Genomic DNA, 26,872 nt, shown 5'->3' on the forward strand with positions numbered 1-26,872 from the left:
AACACGGCTGTAGCTTGCAAGGGACACTCCCTCATGTTTCCAGGGTAAGTATTCAAACACCTTTGCTATTCTTTACCCTCAGTACGCAGTGCTTCAGAGACGCAAGGCATGTCTGGGTAACTTTTTAGTATGTGAAAGTGATCTCCATTCATGTAAGCACAAAGGGATGACAAATACAAATAACTTACAGACCTTATTTCTCCAGGATGCAGAACAAGCAAATCACTACAATTCTATTTATAAATTAGTGTTCTACAATGCTAAATACAAATTCAGCCCAAGTTAGTTTTGTAGGATTTTCAATATCCTTGAAGAGATCAGTAAGAAAGTACTATACAGACATGCCCCAGAAGAGTTGTGGAGCACTTTGGGGGAAAAAAAGAACCAAAACAAAAAAATCAAACCAAAGCAGGGAAAGAATGTAGCACTTGCATGTAATAAAACAAATATTTACATTAAGCACAATACAGCAATTTATTTAGATGCTTAAATGAAGAATACAAAGGGAAATAAAGATCACAAAATTATACATACTACAACAGTGTGTCATATATTAGATGGTATAAATGAATACAACACCTTGTTGGTGTTAACTAAAGATAAAACTAAATATCCAAAACACAGCACTTTTGTTTCAGTGTGCTGCTTCAACACAATACACTTTTATACAGATCTAAAAGGTGTCAAAATTAGTAGCTGCAAACTTGTTTCTTGCATGTGATTTTTCTTTTTTAGCTTAAAAGATTTCAGAAAATGGCTCTGAAATACGTTTGTCATCAGTTGTAATGTCAAGGATATTCAGAACAAGAAAATTCTATAATACAATAGAGTCCAGATATATTTTTTTTTTACGTTGCTGGCCTCTGTTTTGAGATTGTACAAGGTTATGTGCAAAAACTAAGTTTGTCAAAATCCATACTATAGCAGTTTCAAGCTTTTGCTAGGTAAACTAGATACAGCATTTATTACACAGCAGGGCAACACTAAAAAAGAGAAACAAATCTATTATGGGTACACAAGAACAATTTCATAAGCTTCACTTGAATAGGTCTAAAAGACTGTACAAATATACATTTCAACTATTCAGAATGATACATGAAAAAAATCAATTTTCCCATAGTCTACTATACACGTTGAACTGGTAGCTTGTATGGTTGGCCCTACACTACCATGTGAAAAAGGGTAATGTTTAAAAAGACATACAACTGAACATGTACAAGAGTGAAATAAGTGTTGAAAATGCAGATAGAAATGAACCTCTGCTTTTCTCTGTGTGCATTCTGGAGCCACCAGCTTATCCATTTTCACATTGTTACTGTGCTCATCCCAGCAGGTATTCTCAAGCAAGATTAGCCAACAGCATCCTGGAATAACTGTGGCCACAACCACCACGTGCCATGACCTAGCACTTGACAGGCAGTACCAGTTAGAAGTTAAGCTTAGCAGTCATACTGAAATGAGTGTTGAGACAGTTGTGGATTGGATCACGTTACTGCAGCTTCCAAACTGAGCAGCTTACGCTTGCTGGCTGCTCAGCTCCACACCAGTTAAGCTGCCATGCATTGGTTCTGCTACTCCATCAGTCACACTGTCAAACTGATCTCCGTCCTCACCGTCAATTGTGCTATTCTGCCATTCCATCTGCTGATTTGACAAGCTCTCCTCAATCTCTGATGCATTTTTCCATTGCGACTGGTCCTTAGGCCAAAACTCTTCTTTTCCATAGGAACGATTCTTCCACTTTGACTGTTCTTCATCACTTTCAGATTCACCCCCTTTTGTCTCAACAGCCGGTTTACTGCTACCTGCATCTTCACTTTGGGAGGATTCGTCTGTCCACACCTCTGGTTTTACTTCTGATGTATTATCTTCAGAATCAGAAACCTGCTGAGAACCAGGCCCACTTTCAGACTGTGAAGCTCCATCTTTCCATTCAACAGCATAATCCTGATCGCCTTCGCTATCTGAAACATCACCTACCAATTTTGTTGGTTCTTCAGCAGAAATAATCTCTTCGTATTTAGAGCTTTCCTCTTGTTTTTGATCAGACTTCTCTGGAGACTGTAATGTATTTTCTTCAACAATTTCCTTGGATATGCTGTCCTCCGGGTTCTCTGCTATGCTATCAGAAGAGGTTTTCCCACCCATGTCAGAAATACGCTGACCAAATGGACTACCACTTTCATGGTATTCCTCTTCTATATTTTCATAGCTGTCTGAGGAACTTTCATTGTCTTTTTCTAAGTTTATTTTTTTGTCAACAGTCTTACTAACATTGACCCTGGAATTCTTTTCATCGTGGTTTTCAAACAGCCATTCAGCATCAAAATCCATTTCATGTTTAACCTTGTTTAACTCTTTCATATTGAAACCAAGCAGCACACCGGGTTTGTATTTTTCACAATCTCTAACACATTTCTTCCTTTTGTTACTAAAATGAGATGCAATATCAGATTTCCATAACCACAAACTGGCAGCCAGCTTCTCAATCTCTCTCCTAGTGGGATATGGTTGCTTATTAAAATACTCTGTAAGAAATGTTTTCCTGGCTTCATAGGAATCATCTTCATGACCCTTGGGGTCCAATGCTAAAACTACAGGTTCCTCAGGCTTCTCCTCGAAGGCAGAGGGGGAGTCACTGTCATCCATTTTCCTTTTCTTCATTAGTGAGAACTCCATGTGTTCATAGGTACGTTTTACAGGTGCTACAGCTGGAGACTGACTTAGCCGAGATGACGAAGTGCCTTTGTCCTGGCCATTCTGAGTCTTCCCAACCCCTCTGCAGTGAACAAGGTGCAGCGTTATAGTCGAGGCAGTCATGTTACTAGTATATACACCAAGGCAATGAATGCATTTGTAGGTTAGCTTTTTCTCAACCGGGTGAACTGTCTGAATGACCTGATGCCTCTCCCGTAGGTGATGTGCAAGCGCATCAGAGATGGGTCCTTTTAAGATTGAAAAGCACAGAGGACAGAGGGTTTTCCCCACGTCTTTTTTGTAGGGAACTGCTGCTTGTGGAGAACTTTTTACAGGTACATCAGACTTTTCCTGGATTTTCGGCTGTGGTTTTGGAGGAACTGGGGGAGTATTTTGGGCATGGTAAGCTACAGATTCAGCAGGAGCATCTCTCAGGTTGTAGGTCGTTACAAGAAGATGTATATTCGTGTGACTACCCTGCTGCAATGTCAAATCAAAGGTTAGAGTGGAATCGGTTTTAGGTCCCATTTCTTCATCAACATGAACCATTCGCATATGAGCAGCCATCTTTTCAACATCGTTGAAGGTTGAACGGCAATACGGACAAGACAGACCATGTATTAACATATGATTAAGCAACGTATCAGTGGGTAAATAGCGATTACAGTATAGACATTTGCTAGTGAAATTGTGTATTTTCATGATATAGTTAGCTACTGCAGGCACCTTTTCAGCCTTGTGCTCCTTTTCAAAGTGGACACTATACACATTTTCAGGAAACAACTCATTACAGATTGTACAGATTTTCCACTTCTGTGTGGATGACGTGTTGACAGTGGAAGGACCTGTAGCAGCTACGGGAGATTTTGAGCCAGACTGACCTAATACTCTTGAAGCTGCCTGTGACTGAGATAATGACGTCTGTTTCAGCTGAGCTGATGAAAGAGAAGAGGAATTGGCAGACTGAAGAGAGTATCTTGCCGAGGCCTGTGATCTCTGTTCCCCTCCAAGAGTATAAGGCCTTCCATTGCCACTTGCTGAATACTGTTTAATTGTTTGTGATTGCTGTGGAATAGAAACTGGTGCATTACCACTCAAGTTCAGCCTTCCCCCTGGCTGGCCAACGTAACTTGGCGGTACTGATTTGACTCCATAATTGTTTTGTTGTAGGTGAACATTTGACATCATATTCACTCCCGCAGAATTTAACGTCGGCTTTGGTATAGTGAGTCTGTTCATCATCTGCTGCGACGAGAGAGATCGGACGCTTCCAGGGGAAAGGGGACCCATCCTCTGAGGGAGGCCTATAGGCTTTTTATCCTGTGGTTTTGGAGCTATTAGCATCAAAGGTTTAGATCTTGGAACCACTACATTAGTGTGGCCTATCATTGCTGTTACCTGATAGCCTATGCGTTCATGGTCTTCAATAACATGCTGTACTAAAGCTTCGTATGATTTCGGCATGAAAAGGCATCGTTTGCAGTGAATACTACCCTCCTCTCGGGTACTGGAACTTAACGGAACCGCACCATTGAGTGACTTTTCACCTCCCTTCGCTATGTAGGGAGCAGCCACATGCTGAAAATGTTCCCTGTAAATGTGCTTTCTAACTATTTCATATAGAGGATCTCGGTAAGTGCACTTCTTACAGTAATAAACAGCTTGTTCTACACTGTCAGCCTGCTTAGGTTTAAGGCTATCGTGTTTGTTTTTATCTTTAAACGTGCTGATGCCTCCACTTGGTGTATTGGCATTTGGAGCATGAAATATTTTAATGTGCGTTTCCAAAGTCTTTTTGTCTGCATTGAAAGTACAGTAAGGACAATTAAGGAGAATCCTATTTTCAAAGTCTTCGCTGTGAACATTCCGGAAGTGGCTTTTGTACGCCGAAAAGAACTTCGAGGAAAAAGGACATGCACTGCAGCAAAAAGGCTTTGTCCGGTAGTCCTTAAAGAACAAAGCAGACACTAAATATTGAAAGGCATTTTCAGAAAAACAACATCCATGATATGCTCTAAACAATAATGTTCCTAAGTGAGACTCTCCAATCCCACTGCAACAGTCTCAAACCTTCAGATTAATTTCTTCTTTCCAATTTTTGCCCTGCAGACCAGGCCCTAAAAAGCATATCATCCAAACATACACAGGATGTGGAGAGTGCTAGTTTAGAGGTCCCTCGAGAGTTTAACCATATACTCAGTATGCAAGGCTAAATCATAAGCATTTTTCTCCACCAGTCAAAAAAAGGCCTCATTCCCTGCAACTGAGCTGCATGAAGCTCACTGTAAGCTCATTTCCAGGAGGAAAGGGCAAGCATGACTGTTTGAGTAGGGTAAGACTGTATCCAGAAGATGAGTTACTTCCCATCAAAATATGCCAAACATTTACAGATATAAAATGGATCAATAACTAGATACTTCTGTGTCTTAATACATTACAAACTTTTAATATAGAAGATGCACTTCAAACTTTTTTTTGGTGAACAATGGATTTAACTTACCAACTCAGATACTAAAGCTACACAAGCCCTTAAAGCCACCCAGCTTTTTCCTTCTGATCAAAGAACAAACCTGACTTTTAAACCAATCTTGAATCAGAAAAGATATCTGAAAACACTTGCAGTTTCCCTGGCACCATTTATCTTATTTAACATGTTGCCAATGCGATTCTTGTCAACTGTTGTACAGAAACTAAAGTTACGTTGGCCTTAGAGATAGCCACAAGCAATCTAGCATTTCAGATGAGACAAGACATGAAATTCAAAGTTACAAACATTCATCATGAGTGTAAAAAAGTCTTGTGCATCAAGCTACACATAGATCATTTGAAGTTGCTGGACAGTTATGCTTTCCCTCTGCATAATAATTAGGAATATATGCTTCTGTCACCTTCTGAAGCCTCAGACACATGGTAGGCTGGAGACAAGAAACAACAGAACACGCTAAAAATCTGTCTCCTCTTCTACTACAACTTTTATTCTGGAATTAACTAGAAAGAACAACAACATCAACCAGTGAATTTTATGGAACACAGTAATAAAGGGATGGTTTTAGGTTAACACTACACTAGGAATCCATCATAATACAGGTTCCCATTTCCTGTAGGAGCAGTACTTGATCTTTCAGATGCTAAAAGAGGGCTTATTTTGTAGAGAGATGTCTCACCTTCTCACTGTTCTGTTAGTGCTGCTACTACTCAATATTGTACCACTGGTACAGGCTGCAGCAGTGGACACAACTTGCCCTAAATGTGTTTAATCACAGCCAGGTAGTATTTCCTCCTTTCAGTTCCAGCTCAATTCAAGATTCCTTTATTACTGGCTCAGAAACATCTAAAAAGTAAGACTTCCAGTGCTGTATAGAATTATATATGCTTAAATCAAATCTTTGATATAGGCTATGAGCATCTTCAGATGTGGCAGACAGCTAACAGCTACAGCAAGTGGAGAGAGCAGCATTTAGATCTGTTAAACTCCTTCTGAAATGATGGAAATGGGTAACAAAACATGTATGGGAAGGTCAGCTTATCACAAACTGTATAAAATAGTTGATCTTTTGACCAGAAGGATGGTGAAACTCTGCTAAGCCAGAAAACAGACTGGCTCTTAATATGCAGTTCTCAAAGTGTAAAATATCTTGACCTATTAGTTCTCCAGTATTTGGCGATCCATACTACTAAGACAAAGACCAGGATTATTACTTTTAGGAAAAAAAAAAAAATCATGCAGCTTTTTGCTGTCCCTTAAACTGACAACACATGAAGATCAATGGGAAGAACTGCAGGAAAAGCTCTTGTCATAATTGTGAAACGCCCTTGCGAGTGAACCATCTTCAGAATCAGATGTGTCAACAAACTATTACCAACCTGATTTTTTGTAAGCGATGGGTCCCACAATCCTACATCTTCCCATGTAGTGTTTTTCAAATAAAAGTCATTAGGTTCAAACTGCTTAAAATCCTGGAGAAGGGGAAGATGGGAAGAGAGTACATAGCGTCAAAACCAAGGACCAACTGCTCCCTTAGGCAACTCCTGCAAGCATCCATGCAGTGCTCCCGAGCACAGCTGGCAAACGGTAGGTATTCATTCCTGGAACCATGGGTGTTTGACATGCACCTCTTTGGAGAAGAGTTGTGAGGAGTCTCAGTATCACAGGACATCCACAGAACTATTGCAATACTCACCCTTTTAATTAATCCATACCTGTAATTAAATACCTGCCCTTTCAAAAGCAGTCATGGAAAAACATATTCCCAGGCTAATGCTAAATACTTATCATGTAGATCCTTCACCATAACTATGATGGTGGTTTTTTTGTTTGGTTTTGTTGGTAGTGGTGTTTTTTGGGAGGCTTTTTCATTAGTTTGGGTTGTGGGTTTAGTTGTTTGGGTTTTTTTGCTTGTTTGTGGGGGAGGGGGTGAAGGAATTTTTTTGTGTTTGTTGGATTTTTTGGTTTTGTTGGGGTTTCTGTTGGTTGCTTTTTGAGGGTTTATTCAGTTTTTTTTTTTATTACTTTAATTTCAAATAGAAGTTTTAAAAGTTTGACTACATGTTTGAAAACTTCAGAACCATCTTCTGTCCCCAGGAACATCCTAGACCACACCGAGTTCTTGTTTCATTCCTAAATGTTCAGCTAGCATGTGCTATTTTTAAGAATCCAACATAAACAAAAGACAACCTACCTTCAGTATATATCAAGTCAGTCACATAGAGCCTGAAGTGTATCTTGTCTCCAATAAACTTTCTTAAAAGCATTTACAGGTACATTTTATCTCATGTTAACAAGTCCTACTTTGTGTAGAACTTAATAAGCAATGCAGGAGTAGCAATGCCTGAACAAGGCTCAGATGGAATCCCAGCATCATTATCAGAAGCTGATTGATGAGAACAGAAGTATGGTGTGGGAACAAGACACAGGGGAACCCTTCAAAGTTCACAGTAAAAATTTAACTTTTTGTGAAACAGGTCTAAAAAAAAAGATAATGTTATACACCAAAGACCTCACAGTCCCAATAACTTTGGCACATTTTAACTCTAGCTACAACACTTTGCAGGTATCATACTTACTTCTATATGTTCTTTACAGTATTCCAAACCAATGTCACTAAGTATTTTTTTCACAGTTTTCCGGGCCTTTCTTAAACTGCCAAGGTTGTTGACAGGAAGTTGGAACATAGTTTCTATTGAAAAAGAAAGAGAAAATATTTAAGTCAAATGTTTTTTGTCTGATAGCGTGTTGCACTTTGAATAGTTAGTAGTATGCCATCTCATTTTACCCACATAACTCAGTATCAGAGCTGTATCATTAACTAAGAATCTACCACATTTTCTGCCTAATTTGTTTTTAAATGAGGCTGGCCATAAAGCTAGATATTGACAAACTTAAAGCACTTAAAAAAAACTACAAACTGATGTAACAACAACTGCAGGAGTAATCAGCTGCATCTGAAAATAGTTTTTTTTTAAAAAAAAGGTTTGCATTGACATGAAATTTACCTCCTATGCTGAAGTACTTAAAAACTCCATTTATTTTATGTGCATACATATCCTAATTGATTTGAAAATTGTTAAGCTGAGGGTTTGTGTCAGTCTTGGAAGAGATTTAATAGTATCTCCTCAGTGAGAAACTTGCTTCTTGCATTCAAATCTCCTCAGTGAGAAACTTGCTTCTTGCATTCAACTGTAGGTAGGATAAAAAAATTAATACTGTCTCCTCTGGGTACTGTATTTATAGCTTTAAATGTCTGACAAGCTGTTTAGCATACATTCTTCTTTAATATTAAGATGGGACATGAAAGCTTGCTTAGAGCCCTTCAGAGATATAAATCACTGGAAAGAGCACAAGAGGTGGCTTAACACCTCTAAGAGTAGCTGGGTATTTTCAACATACCATACTCTTTCAGCTCCCCACTCAGAGCTAACTTCAATTAAACTGTCTGCTAATCACTGGGGCTACACAGCTAAAAGAAAGTTTAAAATTAAGGTATGCGAGTTCTCAGATTCAACCACTACCAACAAGATTTCTTCCCAAACACTAATAACTAGCATTACTTTGTGTATACAGGTTTTCTTGGCCTGCATGCTGTTATCCTTAAGGTAGACTCTTGCTCTGCTACAGAACCATTGACTCATCTTCACTTTAAGAAGGTGCAAAGTGGCAGAAAGGTGAAAGTCCCTGACAAACAGTTATTCTGGAAGTGAAGAGGAGTAAAGCAAGCAATGAAAAGGTAGGCTTTTCTCAAAGAAAAAGGGAGGAAGCTTCTTAAATAGCAAGAAAGTGTCAGAATTGTTACCTTGTTGTCTAAGCTTTAATGGTTGGATGCCTAAAGAATATCACCCTAGAAGATAAAAGCTGTGCTGTTGATCTTTAATATTTACGTGAGCCAATTCAGAAATGTTGCTGTGTTTGAACACTAAAAGGTTTGATTTGTATCAACAAGTTAATCAACTGCAAGGCTAAAGTCTACCTACTTAAGAAAAAATGGACTTTTTTGATAGAAGCTTGAAAGTACTTTTTAACGCTTCCAAACAGAAGCCCTGAATGCAGAGCTCACAGAAGTTTGCAGCCATTAAATACTTCCGTTAGACAAAAATTCTCCCACATTACCATGAGATCAAGGGCCATTGCTAAGCTACGAAGAGCTTACTAAGGAATTTTCTCAAGGTACAAAGTGTGTAGGTTCTGACTACAACAACAGAGTGTCTCAGAGCAAACCAACCCTTCTATACATACTACCCTGCATACTCCTTCAAGTATTACTTGTCTGTTTACACACTAGCCTCTTTATTTTCACACTCCTACCAATTTTACTAGGTAATGCTGTAAGGCAGTCACTAACAACTTCCTATTCTACGATTCCCAACAATACCCTAAGTTTCAGAAATAACCAAAACGGAAAAGTTCTGCATGTAACAGTGCTAAGACAAACCAATCAGTGCCTCGGTCTGCAAGTAGTGTTGCTAGGCTCTAGTCTCTTCAAATTCAGTGAACACAGAAATTGCTCCTGCCTAAGAGCAAAAAGCTATCATGATATTTAGAATTCACATCAGAACTATAAATTAAAAACTACATGGAAGCAAGCCTGAGTTTATATAAAGATCTTCAGGAAGATTTTCAGAAGTACCCAAGCAACTCTGATGATTAAGGATTTTGGTACTTGTATCAGGCTGGCCACAGCCACAGTTTAACAGAAGCAAATGTAGCATCATTTTATCAGCACTATATGAAAACTAGGAAACCAAAGAAATAAAATAGTTTAAACCTTGTCTATAAATCTCAGGGATTCCAAGTTACTCAGAGTATTTGCAATAATGAAATTACTTAAACACAGCACACAAAGTGACTAACTATACTAATCATCAAACAACATAGACCAGAAAAAGTATTTCAATGTTCTGTATTAATCTGCTCCAAGTAACACTTAAGAGAATCTGGTATTATTAAAACCATCTTGATTTCTTCTCACTCTAAATGCAAGTATATTCATTTATGTGACTGTAGAGTTTTTTCAGCTAACTGCAGTCTCAGTGAAAATAATTATAGACTTGGAAAAAAACTAGAATTAAGTTCATATGAAAAGTAGCTATATTCTGTATTGTATCTGGCACCTTCTGTTTTAGGGAAACTCACTCACTTTAGAAATATGAAGAACTGGCATTCTAGTGAAACACCTTATAGGTAGATTCACTTAAAAGTCCCACAATACGGACCCTAACCAGGCTGCAAAGAACACTTCTACAGGCATGCTTTGGGTCTGGAGAAGACAAGGAGTAACTGCTAAGGATTAACTACTTCATCCTGGCAGTAAACAACTCTCTTGTCAGTTATTCCCCTTGCCCTAAAGCCTCTAGTGACTTTGTATGGGAAATCATTAACTGCACTTTTTTTATGCCATATTCATTCTCATCTGTACTCCAATCAAATATTTCACCTGAAACTCCAAGCAGTATCCAGGTCTAAGACATTATCCCTGTCTATGTAAGAGGCAATGGGATCATTCAGGTAACAGTGATTCATGTCATCCTTCCACAATGCTACTCACTCCTGCTCAGTCAATTATTTTTAATCCTCATAAAGGACTAGGAAATAAGGTTTGAATCTGAGTTTCTAACTTCTTGTTACCTTGAAAACTGACTTGGACAAATCACTTATTTTATAAAAATCTGCACTCAAGCTTATGGTTCCTTTATCAGATTTTATGATCAAATTCTGAATTTATCCATATCCCTTTCCTCTTTCTTATGTGTAAGAGCTATTTCTAAAGGCACACATTGTAGAGAAGCATACAAAAAAAACCTTTCAATGTACATAAGATTTTATGACTCTGTACTGTGTACTAGGCTTTGATTAATTAACTACAGAACGTGCCAAGTTCCGCCCTGCTTTTCTACCCGTCCTTGCCCATGCTGTGGTATCAGCTGTACTGTTTAAGCTCCTCTGGGCAGAGGCTGCATCCTGTTATTTGTACTATTACTTCGCATGCTTTGTGGATAAAGTAAAAATAATACCATTTATGTTAAAGTATAAGCACATAAATGGTGGAGAAGCTTTTGAAAACAGTAATGGACGTTTACCTTGCAAATGGGAATTAGTATTTAGAAATTTTATTAAGACTACGAAGAGTACATTTAAGTATTCCAGGGCAATATTACAATTAGTTTAGTTACTTCAACAAATGGAACTAAAATCTCCTTAACTAAAATTATTATTTGAAGTTTGCAGGTTTGCTTCAATTGTAAAAACAATGTCTCATATATCTTAAAGTTTAGTCAGGTCTGTTTTTGAAGATATAAATAGTAATTGAAAATATTTAACAACAGGGCTGAGGATCAGCAATGCCAATTTTGTGAAGTACTAGTAACAGATTAGCTAAAAACATGGACAAGATTAATGGGTAAAAATGCTGTTGCCTAAGACTTTCGACTCTTAACTAGCCTATTGATTAATGCCAATGGTTTATTAAGGTTGTGTCCTATTTGTAGTTTCCAAGTAGCACCTTTTGTCTATTTTTTGATCTGTAGTTGAAATAAGTGAAGCTTAACGATTCCAAATGGAAAAAAAGCAGCTCCAACCTGTAGTTTATTCTAGGCTAGTCACTATGAAATAGCTTTCAATGCTGAGCCCACTGTCACTTTTTTAATGACTTACAACAGATCTGACTTGTGTGATACTAGAACTGCATTAATAGGAAAACAAAAAGTACCACACAGTGCACAGAGTGGATGTATATCCTTAACCTCAGATCACAAATTCAGCAGAAAATATGCTTCCTTAACATTGTATTCCCTCTCTTCCTTACACAGAACTGGGAAGTAAGGCTCTGAACACTACATTACAATAAAGTAACACAAGTTTGGTTTCCAAGCACAGCATTTTTTTTTTTTTTTTTTAAAAAAAAACTCAAGAACATCAATTTCATTAAAGTTCTTGCTGCTGCAGAGCCAGAGTGAAAAATATTAATGTATCCAAGAAATTAATCATGGCTCCACTAATTCCTTTGCTCTAAAGGCAGCTGAATAAGCATCGCTCTCACTTTTTAGCACTGGTTCAGTAATGTTTTCAGTAGCTTCTTCATAGCTACCTGTTTGCTCAATTTATTTAATAAAAAAACTACATGAAGCAGCACAGTCAAGTATGTTCAGGATTTGAATTAATATTTTCAATTGAACTTCAAATCCAAGGAAATAATGTACTAGTAATTTTATTCTAGAATAATCCAAGTTATTAATATCAACTGTAAAGCATCAGTGTATGAAAACATTACACTTTACAGCTTCTAGCAAGCTGTGCCATTTTCTTTGAAACCAAAGTCCTCTCTTAAAGAATCATACTCATTTGGCTTGTAAAAAAAAACATTTTCTTTCCTTATGACAAAGCAAGAGTCAGTACAGAGTTTGTCTTTAGGCAATAATCACTTATAAACTTGGAAGTCAGACAAGTCTCAAAATAATGCTTATTATCAAATAGCTTATTTTAGTAACAAATGCACTAACAACTTCTTCACCAAAATAATCAAATGCTTTCTACTTATTACTGTGTCTAATATACCTAGACATGCCAAATACACCATGATAAAGATAAAAATACACCATAATAAAGAAAGCAAATTATTTAGGACTGCCTGAAAACAAGATCTATCTATCTGCAACACCTACTTGCCTCTGCCCTTCTGCCTGTCTCGCAGTCAACTCTTAAAGACAATAAACTATCAAAGATCACAACACTTCATAATAAAGGATATAATTAGTTCTTCACATCTGAGAACTGATGATCAGCATTTACTTTGCAAATTCAGCTTGATAGCTGAATCCAACTCACCTAATCTTAACAAACCCCCCATCCTTAAGCAAATACAGTCCTTTTTATTTAGGGAATTTCTTGACCATATAATCATCATTAGTGAAGAGCCCGATACAGCCCGATATTATCATGGTCTGTGACTACAAAAAGAGCATTTAGCATCTCCATTTCTATTTAAAGCAAGTAGGTTGAATTGTAATTGCAATATCCACAAGGCCCTGCTGGCACATCCTCGAATGTGGATAGTAAGAGAGTTGGGATTAAGAAGCATCTCAAATCATCACTTAGACATTAATGCTATTCTTGAAATGAAGTATCCTTTATCTGAGCAAAAGTTGACATTTAAGAGAGGATACCTGAAATGTCTCTTCTTCACTGTCAGGGCTGCTTCTTACTGCTTGGAATTTTAGATCCAGGTAATTATTTTAACAGAACACATCCTAAGGCATGCAGCATGCAGTACTGACAAAACCCAGTAGTGCTTTCCCATGGCATGAAGTTATTACTACATCCAGGGTCAGAGATCAGCTGATGCTTCTGTAAAATAGTTTAATGACAATTGGACCCCAGGATTCTAGTTAGCAGGACATCCTGCACCTCCATGCATTCTGTTTTATAGCAGCCAATGCATCAACAATCCTTATTATTCTCCTTTACAGTTCTACTCTATCCTATTCATTCCTGCACAAGTCCTACATATTTCATACATTATAAATCTTTTCTTTATAAGAGCCTATTTTCTTTATAAAGGAATGTGCATCTGTACACACATTCATAGAAAAATAAGTCAAGATGAACACACATGTTCAGCAAAAATAATTCTATAGAGAAACCCAAGCATTTTTTTTATCCTCATTAAGTGAGAGGAATAATGAGTTTGGCCTCTAAATCAACCAGTTATTTCAAGTTCATGATTCAAGTTCAATTTGTCTGCCCTTCTGTTTCCTACTGCTAGATCTGGCTCCCACCTGCAAATACACTGGGAAGCCCTTGTTCAGAAATTGGGTTACACATCAACCTCACCGAAGAGAAAAAATTATTACTTAAAAACAAGACCCACAATGTCTGTACTAGAAATATCAATATCGTATCTTCAGGTGCTTAAGAAAATGGATTACTAACCTAGCTATAAGAATTGCTGAAAAATTAGACTGCTTTAGTGTGCTTATCTTCAGACAGACTCATTTTTAGTGTGCTTGTACACAAAATGTCTGACTGTACCAGTCACAAAGTAACAGTAAGCAGACTAAGTGTGTACGAAATATTTGGAACTTCCTTTTGCTTTTTATTTATGGAGTACCTAGCATAAAGGTCTGGTTCACAGCCAGGTACTGAGTCACAGAATAATTCAGTAGCCAAATGAAAGAAAAGACAAGCTATAAAAGAGCAAAATATCATTACTAAATCAGAAACACTGTACTTCAGTTTTCATTTCATAGTCACATTCTGGAGATGCAAAGACCTATTTTATACAAACTTCATGCAGTACTATTTCCCTGCTGTGGATGACAGCCACTATGCGAAGCATGAACAAAAAGCTGCAAGTCTCCCAGCTAGTGCACATGTTTTAACAAAATGAAGCACTCTCAGGTTTTCATCCAAAAATCAGAAGGGGGGAACGTTTTGTGAAAAAGCAAGGATTATTTGCAAGGTAAGCAGAGGAACAAGAGTTAAAAGACTTCACAAAACTCAATACCACGTACAAAGCGTGTACATGGTACCCTGCTTGGGAGAACCAAAGCAGTTTTTGGCTTTCAACAGGCTGTAGGAGTCCCAGGAAGGAAAAATTTATCTCAAGTGCAGTTCTGATGTGTCTCTCTTATGACCTCAAAATTAGGGGATAAAGCGTCTACAAAGACTTGTGAAGTTTGAGAAGTCTACAGGAACCATCAGTTCAACTCACTCAATAGAATCACATCCTGAAATTGGAATGGGCCTGGACATAATACAGGGTGATTAATTTACATTAATAATTATGTCCAAGTTTTAGGAAGCAAATAAAATTGCAGGACAAAAAAGTCAACAACACTGTCCCTCATTTCTGTAAAATCAAAGGATTCTTCAGTGCTTTAAAGAACTTGGGTTCACCACTGTAATGAAAAGGGGACCTCACTCCAAGGTTAGTGTTGCTTCACAGTAAAATACTCTCAGGAGCACTGTGAACAACATCCAGAAAAAAAATATTTCTGCTTAGTCTTAGAAATTTATTAATGCAAATATCTTAAGATACAGGAAATCAAGACTTCTAATTTTAATGGCACGACAAAAAAAGCAGAAAGAAAACAAGGTCTGGCCCAAAAAATAACCTCTGCATAGTCACAGAGAAGTATCAACAAACCCCAAATCCTTCAACCTTTCACCTTTTTTAAAAAACAGATTTCAGCATTTAGATAGACTTGCAGTGACTTTCAGCTCCAAATCACCTCTCCACCAACTCACTACTCTTACTAGCACTTCAGATTCCAGATGGAAACAACTGCAGTCACTAGTCTAAAAACTTCCAGAATATGAAGTTTGACACATCCTCCTGTTATGGTACTCCAAGTGATTTTTAAGCCACTTTTAACATTTAATAAAAATAAACTGTCCTCACTGTGCCAGCTTCAAACACTGCAAATTAACATGGCCATGCAGTTCAGCCCTTTAATACACCAGGGTCTGGAACCACCTAGAAAACTGAGTCAAAAGATTACTCAGATTACTGTGTGCTTATTTGGAAAATTAATATAAAATACAATACTGCATGCCTGTTTTAGAGTTCTATATTGCAAGTTACCATTTTCTTATGCTACATATTTTTCTCAGTGCAAACAGTCATCCCCTATAAGGGACATACTCATCTCATACACAATAACACTGTATTGACAGCCTTACAGGAAGGTAAGTGCCCAGCAGAGAGGATAAGGAACACAAAAGGGAAAAACAGAAAAAAAAAAAAAAAGCAGTCAAATTATCAGAGATGACAAAAAAGAGAAAGCTTCCACCTGTTTTTAGAACCCAAAAGCTGTTTCTATTTTAGTGTACCTAATATGTTAATTCTCCAGTGGTTCTTTTGTATTTTAGACCCCATCAGAAGAGCTGCCTTACAGCCTGCTGTCTTTGATACCGTCAGGTAACAGATGTTGGGACTATTTCAGCTCTGCCAGCTTTATCTAGAACAATGAAACAGAGGATCTGCTAGTCTACAGCTTCAAAGCACCCACAATAACAATGCCACTCTGATTCTGGGAAAGGTACATCTGTTTTACAACCAGTCAGCCTTTTCCTCTCCACTAAAATCTTCAGCAAATATTCAACATCTGCCTCATCATGTTATTTTCATTTTCGGACAATGTTCTTCAAAGTGCTCACTATGCTGGCTTCGTGTTTGAGCTTTGTCACCATTCTAACAAGCAGCAAGTGTAATATATTTCTAATGTCACGGTCTTGTTAGTAAAATAGTGATTTTCATCCAGAAATAGTTTAGACCTAAAGAAATAATCTGGAGGAAAATCTTGCTGTGTAAAGGACACCAGTCTAGACATCATCAGTCTGGGTTTTTAAAATACCTACTCTAGGTGTTCTTCTCTTTACGTTTAATTGCAAATGACACCATTTCCTAACTACCACACTGTCAGTTTGTACCACTAGGAAAGCCTTCCATGACCAACAAGCACAGAACTGTAACACTAAAACCCTAAACATTTCATTGAAGAGGATATCTTCACTCACTAAAGTTTCTGAAAAGCATCACTGTAAATGACAAGTAAAATAGTTACAGAATACCAACAGCTATAAACAAAAAAAACCCCTACTCCCTAGTGCATTTATTCCTTATTCAGGCATCTCAAACCTGTATCAGTATGTTGGATGTCCTAATGTTCTTTACAATGCAACTGATTGTTCTGAAGTACTTGTCCACTGGTGGAACCAAACCAGTGGAATATAGTATCTTTTTTATTTTTTATTTTTATTTTTTTTTTTTTAACATAGAATAAAAGTATTATGTCAGCACTAGAGCACTAGAGGAATAACTGGTAAGAAGTTACTATCTGGCTATTCCATTTGCTTTCCTTGGAAATTCTAGGGATGTAGTTCTAAGTTTATCTAAGTTCACAGAGCTGAGAAAAGTCAGAAGAAAAAGACAATCAAGAAAAGGAAAATTACAAAATTAAACTTTCCTAGTGTGTCCTGAGTGAAAACTAGGAATGAAGAAGAGGAAAAAAATAGTTACAGAAATAAAATTTTGGCTCCTGAAGGCTTTTTTTAGTTAACATGCATTTGTCAATTTTCTTGACATAAAAATTTATTTTACCAGCTGATAATTCCTAAGCCTTTAATGGAAATCTCACAGGAACAGAAGTGGAAAACTGGTAACTAATTTTGAGAGCATTTTCCTCTCACAATGAAACACACTTATTCACAAGTGTAATAATATATACTAAATATTATATAGTATATACTTATTCATAATAAGTTACTACTGTAATAAGCCGAATTCACTCCTCATTCTACCCCTATACAAGTTAACTTTTCTTTTTAGCTCAACTGAAAAGATCATCACTAAAAAGGAAAGCTTTATGCATATTCAGTATGTTAACCATTTTGTTTTTGTTGAGTAATAAAACTATTCAGCCACTTTCAGTGCAGATCCACACAGTATTAATTATACAACTCTTTGTTATTGTGGCTATCCCTTTCCAGGCTGCCTCCTCATAACTGATCGGTTAAAACAAGGGTGCCAGGACACTTATGGAGTGGAAACAAAAGTATAAATCTTCAATCCTGAAACAAACATATGTTTAATGCAAAAAATCCCAAAGATGCAGAATAACTGCATCAGTTTCTCATTCCCAGAGAGCTAGTTCTTTGCTACCATTTAGAAAAGGCACTATTTTCACCAGAGATTAAGTGTGACAGCCCCTTCCCTGCAAGGTCTGCTGTGAACACCCTGCAGGCAATGAAGCCCAATCTTCCAAGAAGGGCTGCACCTTCCCCAGCTGTAAAGACAGGAACAAACTACCCTTGTGTGTTTAAGGCCCCACTAGCCCTTTTACTTGAAGGGCTTACAAAGGACTAGACTCTTTTGCATTATAAATTCATTACTGGTTCATAAGCCTGCAACTAATGTTTTAGGGCTACTGCAAGAAAAAACCCAACATTTTATAATTCCAGGTAAAACCCATAAAAAATGTAATAAAAATGCAGCTTTAGAAGGTGTCTTCCTAGTGTAATGTAAATATCTATTGTTTGTCAGTTTTCCATATTTGATAACCAGGCATTGGCTGAATTTATCAAATCAAATGTGATGCCAGCACCCGAGATCTAATGACACAAATGTGCATCTCCTGAACTAGCTGTGAAAAGAGAAAGCATTCTGTGAAATTTACATTCCCAAACAACTTTTAAAAAGTAATTTATCTCAAAATAAAACTGGATTCAATTACAACTCTTGGGCACATTATTAAAAATAAAACAATTGTCAGTTTTATGCTCTCTTATGAGCACACTTGGTTGACCCTTCCTCTCCTAATTCTCTCATTTACTCATACTATGAAGACTGAGAAAACCTGAACGTTTTGGTGATCTGAAACACAGTATTACCAACTGCACTGTTGAAGCAAGTGTCAGGTGTGAGCACATATGCAAAACAGACAACTTTATAAGCATTGTGAAAACCCAGCCTTTTCTATCCCATTGTGACTTTGAGATTGCATACATCTCATACGCAAGATAACTTTTGCCTTATTAAAATAAATAGCTCTGTAAGAAAAACAGTTCAGCAAAGCAGATTTTCTATAAATGTGAAACTCAAAGATACGAATATTTTCTGTTATTTCTACACGTTTATAGAACAGTTCTTAGTCTCATTTTTCCCCTCTCCCCCTCATCATCCCTTTGCTGCTTCAAAAGGTTCATCTTTTTGTCGCTCTTTCCCCATCTCCTCATCCTTTCTTTGCTGGTTCTTGGCCTTCTTGGTCCTTACCTCGCTCATTTTCCCTCTTCTCATCTTCCCTGCGCCAATTCATAGCGTCCACATTCTTTCGTCGTTCTCGCTCATCCTGTCTCCACCGCTTCTTGATATCTTTGTCCTTCACTTGCTCATTTTCTCTCCTCTTCTCATCATCCCTGTGCCATTTTATTGTTTCTGCATTTTTCTGCGGTTCCACACTTCTTTTGAGATAGTCTTGCCGCCTCCTCCTCTTTTTTAACATATCCCTTTCCCTGGCACGAGCCTGCTTTTCTTTCTGGGAAAGAAAAGCTTTACGGGGCATCATGAGCTGCTGTTGTACCTGTAATAATATTGTATCCATGGAATAATATACTATACATACACTCAGGCACCAACAACCCTCATTTGGAGATGAATACTTCAAATGCTCAGCCAAGATAATTTAGTGCTTCATCTCTTTCCTTCATAACCCTCTGCTAGCTACACATTAGATAAGGACAGGCAAGCTGCTCCGTTCAGCTCCAGGCACACCTCACTGGTACCTCTGCAGCTGGCCCACATCCAACATTGAAAAGTCACCCCCCTAGAAAATCTGGGGCCTAAGCAGAATTTCTTTCCCCTCCCTCTTAGAACTCGTCCCACAGGTTTTTCAGCCACTTGGCAAAGCTGCATCCAATTGAAGGAACAGTCTGATAGGAGAGTTGTGAAGGAAACTTGTGAATGTTCAAACCTTAGTTTTTCCTCCTGCTGGAGATCTACACTTAATGAAACTTAAGTGTGTTTATCTTCTCAGATTTACTTGAAAATGGCTGGCTTTTTTCTTGGCTAAGTGGGAGAGGGCATTAGGAGACAAGCCACAATCTGAAAAATTGTATAAGCTTTGTTCCCTCCTAAAACCTGGCCAAAAAATTTAGCTGCAACTAATGAAGTCAGTCCTGACTCATCTACTCCAACTTCCTCCAAGTATGTTATGTCTTTCTATTCACAAGAACAAAGGAAAAAAGAATGGGACTATTTACTTGGAGTTTCTGCCGGCAGCACCCAAGATGCGTGGGGCTTTTTGGTTTCCTTGTTTTGGATTTTTGTTTTGTTTTTAAAGAGGTATCAATGAAGACTACCTTTTAAGAAATATTTTACTTTTGGTCATTTCTCTGTAGTCGTCCAATACATTCACATCTCTAAATTTACTGGTGTTAATATCTGCAATTTTGAAATCATGGAAAGCAAAACAGACCACAGAAAGAATTTATAACAATATCCTTTAAATACTCTTCTGTACACATCGAGCAACATTTCAGAAATTTCAAACTGCAGTTGTGGCCCAGGTATGCAGGGTTTTTTTGTTTGGTTTTGAATTTTAGTTCAGAAGAGAGTTTTGCAGAAGTCTAATCAAAATGAAAACTGCAGAAAGGACAAAATTACTAGATTAGAATATTTAAGCAAAGCCTAAAACAAAATGAAACAAATGTACTTTTAAAATTTAGCTACCTTATGGAAAGCACTTGTTCCCAGCATGCAATACTCCATCTTTTTCCTACAGAAAAAGCAATGTTTCAAACCCTTATTCTAAAAGCCGTTCCTTTTCCCACGCCCCACACGCTTAAACCCACTACTCTAGTCCATTGCCTTTGTTAGGTATGTATTATGACCCCATGGTTTTCATTCCAATAATTCGTCCCCAAATTTCATAATATCCATACTACTACTAAAAGGGAAGGGCTGCAGTAGAATGGAACAGCATAATCAAAAACACACATGCAGTTTGTTAACAAGTTAGTGCATAAAATTCAGATTATGCTAAAAATTCCCTCATTAAAAAGTGTAGGATAGCTCTCAACTAGACTGGCTGTTTTTAAATATTAAATATTTTTCAGTAACTCTTATTAAAATCAGAAAGCACTGGGAATGCAGGATCAACATCATCAGTGCAACCCAGACACTGTAAACATTTAAAATGGTTTTAATTTTCCTATTGGCTGTGTGCCAGTACTACATTACTGTTGCTTACTAGAACAAACTTATTAACTTTTTAAAGATATGTTATCTTTATAATTTTATCAGTAACCTGGTTTTATTCCAATAACAACAGCATGAATAAAATCTGAAATAAATCTTATTTTATACAAAATTCTCCTTCCCCCTCCCTCCCCCCCCTAAGCAAGACAAGTACACAATTACCAGCATTTAAAATCTGACATTTTAAAAAAACCCTTTTGGGACTAAGTGTTTTATTTTCTTACATTTGTTTTGTTGTTGGGGACTTTTTTCCCCTTTGGCTTTCCTTTTTTATTGTTAACTACAGTATTCCTCCCTTCCCGCCCTTTACACATATCCCAGCCCACTTTGACAGACCGATTTATAGACAAATGACAGGAAATATCTTAATAAAATTCAGTTGCATTTCCAAAATTAAACATTACAATTGAGATTCAAATAAGAAATATCAAATTCCAAGGAATAACTTAAAGGGACATCCAACTTCTGCATCTTTGAACTTCCATATCACAAGTCACACGTTTCTCCCGAGTTTGTTTCAGCACAAGTGCGTATGTCAGTTTGGTCACTTATCTTGCAGTCAAAATCATCTCTCACTTTGGCCTGTTGGTTTTAATGAACCAGAAGAGGGGGAAAAATTTGAAACCAATAGACTACTCAATATGCAGTGAAGATACCAAACTGATTGAGCTCAAAGGTTCCCACATTCCAAATTTTTCTAGAGTTCAAGTTGGTGTTCCCTTAAGTTCAAAATGCCCAAGTGTCAGAATTACACAGTCAGAACTACTCTTTCAACTATATTTTTTTGTCCATACTTTGCCAAATGAAATATCTTAAGTCTTCCCAATCTATTTAGTACATATTATGAGGCATTTACCTCCAAAATTAATGGTGGTTGGGCGTCTCAGAATCATTGGACAAGTTTCATGCAAAAGCCTCCAAAAATAATTCTCCTTCCAGAATGCCCACCTCAGCGATTATATTACACCTACTGTGTGAGGCCAAAGCCTGGACATAGAAGAAGGATCATATCCTGCTGTACAAAACAAAGCATTAAAGACAAGAGATAAGAAACGTAATAAGGGCAATCTTACATTTATAACGTACATTTCACTGTGAAGGACTCCAAAGCTAATTATAAACCACATTTACGGTACCTTTACCAACACGGAGCTACTGTAGAGTGCACTCCAGCAAGTAAACAGTGCTGCTGCAGGAAGTTTTAGCAGGTTTGTGGCATAAGCAACAGATTCTGCTGAGTGATGCTACTGGAGGAATATTTTAGTGTTCAGATTCCCATTAAACTACCCAATCCAGAAATGCAGCAGGATACAGACACAGACGCTCCTATTCACAGTTCATACAACCTTTGCCTTTAGGCTTTGTGCATTTAGGACCTCAGTTTACACCTCATCTGAGCTATCAGGACCCACAGAGTAGCTGCACTCTGCATAGATGAGGTTCAGTTAGTAAAATATCTCTACATGGAAGTACTGTTGGTAAATTTGCCTAGAAGTTCCTGTACAAACACAGTCCCATCTTAAATTGCAAGACTACAGTACATCAAACAGATGACACGGCTGTCAGCCACAACCCTATGTATGGATATACTTTTCATTTGGGAAGTATTCAGATTAAATTTTTCTGTTACAGTGCTGCTAGCAGGAAGATGTGAAATAAACCCTTTTGGGTAACAGCATGTAACTGATTAAGCTTCTGCAGGAACACTGATACCTCTTTAACACACATCACTCATGGACAGAAACTCCGTCTTGAACGGACTGGAGACACAAAAAATAACATTAGGATCATAAAGTCTGGAACAAGCAAATCTAAAGCTTATAAAAAGTAAAGTTTGTTGAGTCATTTATCATTACTTATCCAAGTAATAAGGAGTTTTAGTTTTAAGATTTGTTAGATTTTAATATCTGTTGATTATTCAGACAGAACACCCACAGCTTAAAGTACAGATTGGGTTTTTTTGAGCAAGTGCACTTTCAACAGAACATACTAAAACGTTCCAAGAAATTAAGAAAGACAAAATTGTTAAAATACTTCACATTGAGGCAAAATTGAATATTGCACATGCTTTAACAAGACCGTTACCCTGTCTTCAGCAGATAAGGATGATGGGTTGTTTCATCTTGGATTCTTTTCTAACTAGTAGGTAGAATTTGTGCCATTCTATCTGCAGAAAGTACACTTCTGGATGAGGAGCAATCAGCCTCCAGAGCAGATCAGCGACAATCCATCTATCAGTCTGAAGATACTAGTCACAGGGAAGTACTTCATCCCACCCTGGGCCTCCCATAAACTGAGTATCACTTCCCTGCATTGTGTTGCTGACAATCACTAAGCATCTTGCATTTTTCTGACTTCATGTAATAAAAAATTCTTTTATTTTAGCCCTTATTTTACTAGTATTTTAAGTTGGAAGAAGTCCTGGTTTACATATAACAGGACAACACAGCAGCATATATCAGGGCTGACAACAGCTGTATGTTCCTGGACCAAATGAAACAAGACTGTTAGTTGATCTTGTGATTATTTTTTTTTTATCTGTCTATTCCAACTGCATTTTAAACAAGCTCTACTTTTAACAATTTGCCCAACTAACTGCATTTAATAGCATGGTCTACAAAGCCAGCTATGAAACAGTCTTGCAGCTGTTAGTCTAACCTTGAGTGAAATCTCTTAAAATACAAGAAAAATACCCAAGAAAATTAACCTATGGTTCCCACAGGCATTGAAAACCAGTTTCCTCATGTATGTAGACTAAACAATGCTGTGTATGATGGTGCATCATACTCTGTGTTCATGAGGGTGATGACGGCCTGTCCCCACAGCAAGGCAGAGACTGGGACTTTGGGATTTACTTCCAGGACAGCTGAGCAAGCAAGAGTGATGGCCAGGAAGCAGCAAGTTTTCTCAGGGAAGAGTCAGCAAATCAAGAACACCAGGAGCAGAAACATCAGGGAGAACAGAGAAGCTGGGTGAACTGAGCACTACTGAAAACTTCCCTGGAAAGGTAAGAGTTGCAATTACTTTTCTCCCCTCCCTGCACTGAGTGAATAAGAGCCTACTCCCACCACATCTATGGCTGGCTTACATCAAGCACTTTCACTTTCTTCTGCTGGACTCTTGTCTGTCCTCCTTATTCAAGTGTTTCTGGCCTAGTTTTCAGAAGGCTGTGGACCCACATCTCCTGTGAGGGTAAAGAGATTTGCCATTTAATATCACATCTGAAACACCAGACAAACTAAGGGCTCATTTTTCAAGTCAGCTGCAATCCCAGGATGGAGGCTGTTTTCTAACAGCATGTGCTCTACTCTCATGGCCACATTTCAAAAGGAGATCACCTCCTCAGCCTTAGCAGCTCCACCATGGGCAATGCCAAGGTTCTGCCCAAGTAACACAGTGGTCTTTGGTTACCTTCTAACACTCAGCTCCAACCAGATAAATTCTGTGTGCACAGCTGCCATGTTAGACCCAGCACTTAAATTCAGCCATGAGCCCTTTAACTTGTTTCTACATCCAAAGTTCTTTAACTTAAGTCTATATCCATAACACAACTAGGAACACTAAAAATGTGTCCAGTGAACAGAAAACCCAAATTAAACTGTCTGGAAAATCTTGACCTGTTGTTTTAAAACTCAGATTGTTAGAACTGAAGAAAATCAACAAGTGTATTTTGCTATCTAGTCCAAGCATTGTAGAACTTTTGCAGCACTGTGCACATGAAACCACTCCAACTGCTCCCCTCATGGTCAAATAGTCTATTTCTTTAGAAGTCCCTTTGTCAAAAGAGAACTTAGAGAATTTAAAAATCACTTCAGAGATTAAATCAGCTATTGAAAAAAAAAAAAAAATTAAAGTTGTGTGTCAAGCAAAAAGGACCATTTCACATCGCTTCTCTGGACATCCTATGTAACTATTGCTTCAAGAGAGGAGATAAGTCCATCTAAAGTGTGGTACTAAAACATCCAAACCACCACTTAAAATCCTTTGGAGGACATTCTTAGGGTAAAAGTCTTAACATGCTGTTTCAGTGGTTATATGTAATTTTCAGCAAGGGCTTATGAAACTGATTTTTTTTTTTTTTTTTTGAGTTTACTACCTAGCTTCAGCTTGGTGACTCTTCCACCAATTCCAACTTCCCATGTGAGGAAAAACTTCTACGGAGTACAGTTCTAGTGAAAGGAATTAGCAAGGCTGATATGTCTTACTCTATGTTAATATTTTTATTTAAATGTTAAAAAAATATCTTCTCCAGTCCAGCAGAGAGGGATCTTCCAGTTCATTCACACACTTCTTATTCTTGCTCGATTTCTGGAATTTTCCACTGGTGCCAGAAGCTCCATCTGGTGGGTTTGTACACTAACTGCAAAACTGAAAGGGAATTAACTATTTCCTTATCAACTTCTGTTTAGTAGTAAAAGTGCTGTGCAGTGTAATTTCTGTGCCCCAATATAAAATACAAAATTGCCGAATTTCGATTTCCATGGAAACCACCACTCCATATTTCTGTTCTTGATAAATAATCTGCTATCTGACATTCTGTGGGGAATTTCTGTGGGGTTTTCTTATTTTGATGACTTAGGCTGAAGTATGTTAAAGAATGCTGTTAGCTAAAATTGAATGTTTTCTAAAGAAGGATTTTTTGAAGACACATGATAAAAACACACACCAATCCTAGCAATTTTATTGCGTTCTGAAAAGCAATTTTAAATTGTATTCATTCTCTAAGGCATGCTGCACCTTCAGTGCTTAGGAAATTTTAAATTAGAGATACTAGCAGCTCAAGAAGTAGTTTACACACTACTGCCACCTTAAATAATATCTTTTGTGACTGTTTAAGATCTCCAAAGGTAACTGTTCATACGTAATACACATAATATGGTAGTCTCGCTCGTTTAGGGTTATTTCTTAAAGATTTCAGTTTAAAATGTAGCAAAGCCTGCACATCTTGCTGAAATTTGAAATCGAGACTGGAGATCACTGAGGCACAAAGGATGCTATTTGCTTACACCATGATAACCACACTTCAGCGATCAAGAAAAAAGGCTGCATGAATATGCTCTACAGTTCCAAAATAATCCTCATCTAGATCGTAGCTAAGCATCAACAATCCCAGAATAAAAATTATTTTGGAAATATAAGCACATTCCACGAATTGGCAGTTACCATTTAAATTAAATCAATAATCATCTTAAAATTCTAAATCCAAAGCTCACAAAAACATTTGTATAATTAAAGCTGCACAGAAGCGTCTGTGAAATGTGGAACAACAAAGTGTGTAATCAATACACACAATTTATGATTGGATTACACTGATTGTGAAACTGCAATCAGATTAGACTGCAGGTGAAAATTTTGGGCCTGTCTTCTCTGTGTCACGTTTTCCTGACATCACCCCTGTGTCACAGCCAGAGCAGAGACCTGATCCAAGAGAAGAGGAGAGATTTCCAGGCAGGGTGGTTCCTTCACTCACTCAAACACAAGTACTAGGACTGGTACAAGTAAGGTGGCAGGAAGCGTGGTCCATACCACCCCCTCCAGTGGCAGATATATTTAAACCAACAGTGAAACTGCATCCCTTTGCCTGTCCTAACCAGTAAAATGCATTGCTTTCATGCTGGTATGAGTGGCAGAACAAATCAAAACAAAAGAGAGCATACAGACACATTTACAAGCTCATCCAAAGCCCTGCCAACACATGCCCTCTCAGACAGTAGGTACATTAAATACTGAAGGGCTCTCGCCGACCACCTAGCATCCAAGGATTCCACGGCTAAGGAGGGCCGGGGAACTAGGCTGATGCCAATTTGTTTTCCTTTGCTTTACCACTTCACACCCACTATGCACAAATGTTGGCATTGTACAATTGGGTAAAGTCTGTAAACAGGATCTTAAAATCAAGTCTTACCACTTCACATTTCTTACCTCTTTCC

The 26,872-nt window shown here is 37.7% G+C and overlaps 1 protein-coding gene across 1 annotated transcript; it reads right to left on the minus strand.

Annotated features, from left to right (window-relative positions):
* Positions 1 to 449: 449 nt before the first annotated feature.
* ADNP (activity-dependent neuroprotector homeobox) lies at positions 450 to 19,251 on the minus strand. The gene is made up of 4 exons (XM_008950068.1): positions 18,960 to 19,251; positions 7,762 to 7,874; positions 6,562 to 6,654; positions 450 to 4,644 (listed from the first exon to the last, which is right to left on the minus strand). The coding sequence occupies exons 1-4, from the start codon at positions 19,249 to 19,251 to the stop codon at positions 1,516 to 1,518; spliced, it is 3,627 nt and encodes a 1,208-aa protein (XP_008948316.1). The 3' UTR covers positions 450 to 1,515.
* Between the last annotated feature and the right edge of the window lie 7,621 nt (positions 19,252 to 26,872).

Source organism: Merops nubicus, unplaced genomic scaffold, assembly GCF_000691845.1.
Source record: "Merops nubicus isolate BGI_N331 unplaced genomic scaffold, ASM69184v1 scaffold30651, whole genome shotgun sequence".
Lineage (NCBI taxonomy): Eukaryota > Metazoa > Chordata > Aves > Coraciiformes > Meropidae > Merops > Merops nubicus.

Bases quoted from the DNA above. Each gene is read 5' to 3' on its own strand.
- ADNP (XM_008950068.1), bottom strand. From the start codon at position 19,251: ATGATGCCCCGTAAAGCTTTTCTTTCCCAGAAAGAAAAGCAGGCTCGT. The intron at 7,875-18,959 runs GTAAGGACCAAG...CTTTTTCAATAG, and splicing joins GAAGAGGGAAAATGAGCGAG to AAACTATGTTCCAACTTCCT. The intron at 6,655-7,761 runs GTAAGTATGATA...CCCCTTCTCCAG, and splicing joins ACTGTAAAGAACATATAGAA to GATTTTAAGCAGTTTGAACC.